This window comes from Penaeus japonicus, unplaced genomic scaffold (assembly GCF_977035675.1).
Source record: "Penaeus japonicus unplaced genomic scaffold, GWHDUDI00000001_assembly GWHDUDI00000020, whole genome shotgun sequence".
NCBI classification, from domain to species: Eukaryota; Metazoa; Arthropoda; class Malacostraca; order Decapoda; family Penaeidae; genus Penaeus; species Penaeus japonicus.
Window position 1 is genome coordinate 35,108,706 of NW_028234422.1, and position 7,500 is coordinate 35,116,205.

General features: G+C 30.4%; 1 protein-coding gene across 1 annotated transcript in view; it reads left to right on the top strand.

Annotated features, from left to right (window-relative positions):
- The window catches only part of LOC122255366 (dipeptidase 1), a 173,113-nt gene that overhangs the window by 77,271 nt on the left and 88,342 nt on the right, over nucleotides 1-7,500 (top strand). The window contains exon 2 of the mRNA XM_043019406.2: nucleotides 7,093-7,264. Within this exon, the coding sequence (XP_042875340.1) occupies nucleotides 7,113-7,264 (152 nt within the window). The 5' untranslated portion in view covers nucleotides 7,093-7,112. The remainder of the gene's footprint in view (nucleotides 1-7,092; nucleotides 7,265-7,500) is intronic.

Genomic DNA, 7,500 nt, shown 5'->3' on the forward strand with positions numbered 1-7,500 from the left:
GAGAGAGAGGGGAAGGGGAGGGGGGGGAGAGAGGGGAGAGAGAGAGAGAGGGGAGAGAGAGAGAGAGAGTAATGATAGTAATAATGATATTGATGATGATAAAAGTTATGTTTTTTATATTAATCATGATAGTAATAATAATAATGATAATGATAATGATAATGATAATGATAATGATAATGATAATGATAATTATAAGGATAATAATGTGATAATGATGATGATAATGATAAGGATGATAAATGATAAGGATAATAATTATGATGATGACCATGATAATGATGATGATAATGATAATAATGATGATGATAATGATAATAATGATGATGATAATGATAATAATGATGATGATAATGATAATAATGATGATGATAATGATAATGATGATAATTATGATAATAATAATAATAATAATAATGATAATAATGATGATAATGATAATAATGATGATGATAATGATAATAATGATGATGATAATGATAATAATGATGATGATAATGATAATACTGATAATAATAATAATATTGATAATAATGATGATGATGATAATGATGATAATGATAATAATAATGATGATAATGATAATGATAATAATAATGATAAAGGTTATAATGATAATGATAATGGTGATAATAATGATAATGATAATGATTAGGATGGTAATGATAATAATGATGATGATAATGATAATAATAATGATAATGATAATGATAATAATGATAATGGTAATGATAATGATAATGATAATGATTAGGATAATGATAATGATAATAATGATGATGATCATCATCATGATGATGATAATAATGATAATGATTAGGATAATGATAATGGTAATGATAATGATAATGATAATGATAATGATAATGATAATGATAATGATAATGATAATGATAATGATAATGATAATGATAATGATAATGATAATGATAATGATAATGATAATGATAATGATGATGATGATGATAATGATAATAATAATATAATAATAATGATAATGATTTTGATGACGATGATGATGATGATAATGATGATGATAATAATAATGACAATGATAATGATAATGATAATGATAATGATAATGATAATGTTAATGTTAATGCTAATGATAATGATAATGATAATGATGATGATAATGATAATGATAATGATAATGAAAATGATAATGATAATGATAATTATAATGATAATGATAATGATAATGATAATGATAATGATAATGATGTTGATAATGATAATGATGATGATGATGATTATGATAATGATAATAATGATGATGATAATGATAATGATGATGATGATAATGATTATGATTATGATAATGATTATGAGAATGGTTATGATAATGATAATGATGATAAAGACAATGATAATGATGATGATGATGATAATGATTATGATAATGATAATGATGATGAGAATGGTTATGATAATGATTATAAAGATAATGATAATGAAAATGATAATGATAATAATGATGATGATAATGATAATAATGATGATGATAATGATAATAATGATGATGATAATGATAATAATGATGATGATAATGATAATAATGATGATGATAATGATAATAATGATGATGATAATGATAATAATGATGATGATAATGATAATAATGATGATGATAATGATAATAATGATGATGATAATAAAAATAATATATATATATATATATATATTATCATTCCTCCATTTCCTCTTCTCCTTCTTCTTATCATTATCATTCCTCCACTTCTCCACTTCCTCTTCTCCTTAATATTTTTCTTTCTCTCTCTCTCTCTCTCTCTCTCTCTCTCTCTCTCTCTCTCTCTCTCTCTCTCTCTCTCTCTCTCTCTCTCTCTCTCTCTCTCTCTCTCTCTCTCTCTCTCTCTCTCTTTCTTTTTTCTTTTTTCTCTCTTTCTCTTTCCTTCTTTTTCTCTCTCTTTCTTTTTCTCTCTCTTTCTGTTTCTCTCACTCTTTCTATCTCTCTTTCTTTTTTCTCTCTTTCTCTTTCTTCTTTTTCTCTCTCTTTCTTTTTCTCTCTCTTTCTGTTTCTCTCACTCTTTCTATCTCTCTTTCTTTTTCTCGTTCTCTCTCTCTTTCTCTATAACTTTCTCTCTCTTTCTCTTTCTCTATATTCTCTCTTTCTTTCTCTCTCTCTCTCTCTCTCTCTCTCTCTATCTATCTATCTATCTCTCTCTCTATCTATCTATCTATCTAACTATCTATCTATCTATCTATCTATCCATCAATATATCTATCTATCTATCTATCTATCTATACTTCTTTCTCTCTCTTTCTCTGTTTCGTTCTCTCTCTCTCTCTCTCTTTTTTTTTCTCTCTCTCTCTTTCATCGTCTTTTCATTTTTTTTTTTCTTCTTCTTCTTTTTTTCAGAGGAAGCAAATGATCAGTGACAATGTGTAATGAGAAGTCAGTAACGCCAACAAATGCCATATTCGCCATATTTTCTGTCTGGTTTCGCCATCGAAAGCCTGGCTTTAAAATACCCCTTTCGCCGTTCTTGTTATTCTCTTCAGCTTTAGTTTTAAAAAAATCTCCGTAGGTAATTGAGCTTTTTTTACGTAATACCATTTGCGAGTTAAGTGCCGGCTATTCGCTTTTCTTAAGCAATGAATATTCTTATTACGTTAAACTATTTCATATTCTATCCATGTTCATTTTAGCACATACACGCATACATATGCATATATATATACAGAGAGAGAGAGAGAGAGGGGAGAGAGAGAGAGAGAGAGAGAGAGAGCGACAAAGAGAGAAAGAGAAAGAGAGAGAGAGAGAGAGAGAGAGACAAAGAGAGAAAGAGAGAGGGGGGGAAAAAGTGAGAGACAGAGGGAGAGAGAGACAGACAGACAGAGAGAGAGAGAGAGAGAGAGAGAGAGAGAGAGAGAGAGAGAGAGAGAGAGAGAGAGAGAGAGAGAGAGAGAGAGAGAGAGAGAGAGAGAGAGAGAGAGAGAGAGAGAGAGAGAGAGAGTAATGATAGTAATAATGATATTGATGATGATAAAAGTTATGTTTTTTATATTAATCATGATAGTAATGATGATAATGATAATGATAATGATAATAGTGGTATTTCTCATAATAACGATAATGATAGTAATATTGATACGATGACAATAATAATGAAGATAATAAAAATTATAGTAATAATCATGATAACAATAACGACATCAATAAGGATAATAGAATCGATGATAATACTGATGATAATCACATTGATAATGAGAATGTTGGTGACAATGATAATGATGATAATAATAATGATTATAATAATAATGATTATAATAATAGTAAGAGCAATAATGTGAAAAAGTGATATGAACGATAAATATAAGAATTATAATAATGATAATCAAAATAACTGTAATGGTACTGATATTAGGAAAGCTGGTGATAATAATAGCAATAATAATTATAATGATAATATTAATGATAACACTAATAATGATAATAACAATAATGATAATATTAGTAATAACAACAATGATAATGATGTGATAACAATGATAATGATGATGATAATGATAATAATGATGATGATAATAATAATAATAATCATGATGACAAGGTTAATAAAAATAATACTAATGAAAATACTATCAACTGAAATTATAATAATAATGATACTACTATTAATAACAATAATGATGATATTGATAATAATGTTGATAATTATAATATCATTACTAGTAATTATGATAATAATAAGAAGAATGATAATGATGAATATAATGAAATAATAACAATGGTAACGATAATGATAACATTAATGATAGTAATAATCATAATGATGATAGTTGTTATCACTATCATTATCACCATTCTAGTAAAGATGACAATGAAAACAATGATTACTTCTTTTCGTCCATTCTCCTTTTTAACAGACCGAGCGATTTCTAGTAGATTGCTGGGGTTTTGGAAGCGCTTAATAGCACTTGAAAGAATCCAAAAAATAATAATGGGAAGAATTGAATAGAATATATTTATTATGCAACAAACGTAGAAAAGGTATGGTTGGTTATCAATAATTTCACAATGCATTGGATTTATTGATGCATGATTGTGATATTATTCTTTTATCGATTCATTCTTCTTCATATCCTTCTCTCATTTTAATTTCTTCCTTTCTTTCTTTCCTTTTTTTTTGGGGGGGGGCATAAAAAAAATATCTCCATCTAGGGCCAGGAACTCTATTCTAACAGCCTAAGGGGCTCGCCAGTAGCTGTGACAACTGAAAAATGGAAACATGATATCAAATTATCATTTCAAAATATTGATTACGCAAGTAAATAGAATAAAACGTAAATATACCCCGGAAAAATAGTCATCCGTGCTTATGAATAATTTGTTGGTTATTCGAAAGCTTCACAAAGGTATGGTAGGAAACAGGGTAACGCGTTTCGAAGACGTGAATATAGGTAAATAAGATCTTTTTATCTTGATATTCGGTGAAAGCATCATATCCACTGTATGTGACTCGTTGTTTGAAATTAAGTTGACAATATCATCAATCCTTATAATCTGTTTATCCTTGTGCCAAATACTGACGTTGACATATAACATTCAAGTTTCTCTACTTTCTTCCTCTTACTGCTGTAACAAAACCCAACTAGTTTAGTGACTAAATCACTATTTTTTCTTTACTAATGTCTAACAAAGTTAAGACATGTCATGTACCTGAGAATAATTACCAGAGAGAAAAGATGAATTCCGTGTATCACAATTACTATAGATATCAAAGTTCCTGATAATGATTATTCAGCAACTGTTGATAACATTAATGTTCCCTCCTCTAGGTGTAGGGGCTCAATTAGCAGTTTAATCTGAAGACACAGTATCAAACTTCTACCATCTCAAATTGAGAGAAACTTGACTAAACTGCGAGGCCTACAGTCTTTAACATAAACTAGCAGCTACTAGTTCGTATATTTTACGTTCAGTGAGATTCAGCATATTTCTTCCTCCTCAAAACATGATAGTTATCTATCTATGAACAGCTGTTGCGAATGCCTGATTGAGAAACTAGGAGCGCGTTCTTGCAGCAGGATCTGAGACACTCTCGTCCTAAGGTTATTTCATTTACATACTAATTGACTCACTGATTAAATTATTAATTTTCTTTACTAGAAAGGCTCTTGCTGCTCTCCTGATATTTACTGTAACATCGGATTAAGATTTCATCTACATGATCATAATGATAGGTAACTGAAAATAAAAATAACATTATCATATCCCAATGATTTCTTCCATGTATCACTTATTTCGTAAAAAAGAAAAAAACCGGAGAAGGTTTTGGAAAGATTAAGGAAAACCGGTAGACAACTGCCTCCAACAACTACTCCAATTAGTAGTCGTTATTAGCATTGATTATTCACCACATTTATTTGGTGGAAAAGGGATGACCCAAATATCTGTGTGACTTGTTGATATTTTAGATTTTCTTAATTATGTTTTAAGTATTAATATTCATGGAGATTGATTTAAGACGCTTTTATTCTCTTTGTGTGAAATAGAATCATAGTGATGATTTAAGGGGTAATAGGTGATGTTCAAGAATGCATATGTATTTAGATTGTATATTGGTATATATAAGATATTTATGTATTTATATGAATGTAAGAGCAATAGCATAAAGTTAACTAAAAAGAGTTATTATATCATCATATTGATTTTAAGTAAATCAACTTCAATCTATGCATTATCATATTGTTAGAAATGAGAAACTGAATTGTTCCTTCAAGTACGATAACCTTATCATTGTAAATCTTGTGAAGCTATAATACTAGTCGTTATATCAGAATAAAACAAAGCAATTCAAGGGTGTATAACTTCTACGACTAACGTGATGTTACGGTCGCACAAATGTTTAAACTCTACGGTTACATACAACCATGTTTCACTTACTTTTGAATATTGCCTATCACATGGGTAAAGACACCGCATGGGCTAGAATGGCCCATGATAGTTGGTTTGCTAGTGTTGATGGCGTTAATCACCGATAGTTATATTATGGCACATTTAAGTTGTGTGTATTATTAAGTGCCAATAGCAATATTAGCAATAAGCTTGCCCGGGTTGAAAGGCACATGGATGAACAAAATAACTATACTAAATATTTTATATATTTACATTATATATATACACATGAATATAAATTAGAAAAAACAAAACAGAACCCTACTCCTATTTTAACAGATCCTAATATCAACACAAAACATAGATAAAAATACTGAGCCGAGTGACCGCAGGCAGAGACACACAAAACTCGAACTGCACAAAAAATGGCGTAGTGGTTTGACTAAAAGCCATTTGGCGTTGAGGCGAGTCAGGCAAGGAGTGCGCTCGAGTCAGCTACCGAAAATAGAGGTCAATTCGGATTTCGGGACTTTATTCAATTAACATTTATGTTGATCAATATTACGTGTCACATTAATCATTTTCGTGAATTAAACAAAATGAATTGTTAGGAATTATATACTGAATTGTTCCTTCAAGTTCTATAACCTTATCAATGTAAATCTTGCGAAGCTATAATGCCAGTCAGCATACCAAATTTAGAAGAAAAAAAATCAATTCAAGGGTGTACTATTTAACCAACTAATGCGACATAACGGACATACTATTTTTTGTTTAACTCTACGGTTACGTCCAGCCAAATTTCACTTATTTTTGAATAATTCCTTCACAGGGTACAACACCGCTCGGGTCTAGGATAGTATTATCTAATGGGTATTTCGACTCGTTACTCAGGCATCAGACAACCCATAATAGGAGTAGTGATTATACTGGTGATTATCATGATAGTTGATATATTAGTGTTGACGGGGCTAATCACTGATAATGATGATAGTGACTTTTTGCCAGTGATAGTAGTGCCAAAAACCAAGCGATAGTATTGACAAGACATAACGAAGCAGATAAAATAGTAACCAGGGTGGCTGCAAAATTTCTGCTTTGCTTGTATTTTGAAAATATCTTAATAGTCTTATTAGATAGTAGAATTTGAAAATGAGATTTTTATTTCACCCAACTCTCTTAATAGATGATAATACTATGCTAACCTATAAAATCTACTGTCTCAACAGATCTGAAAGACTATAATGACATGGCGCTCACGGGGATGCTGACGTTAATTGTGACGCTGGTCCTTGGAACTTCAGCTAGCCCTCTGCCTGTGCGTGTGTCCCCAACGGCGTCACACCAAGAGAGGCTCAAGGCCGCGCGCGCTCTCCTGCAGGAGTCGCCGCTTGTTGACGGGTAAGATTTTTCTTTATTTTACTGCACCTCTAAAACCATTGAATAGTATAGATCAAGGTGCAACAATGGGGAAAGGGATGAAAGGAGAAGCAAAGAAAAAGGACGAGAGAAAGAGAATTTCATGGAAAAGGGAAGGTGTGTAGATGTTGTTAAACAGGGGATTAGGAGCACATAAATAAGAAATAATGAAAGAGAATAAACACATCGAAAGGAAAGACAAAGAAAGGATAAGGAAG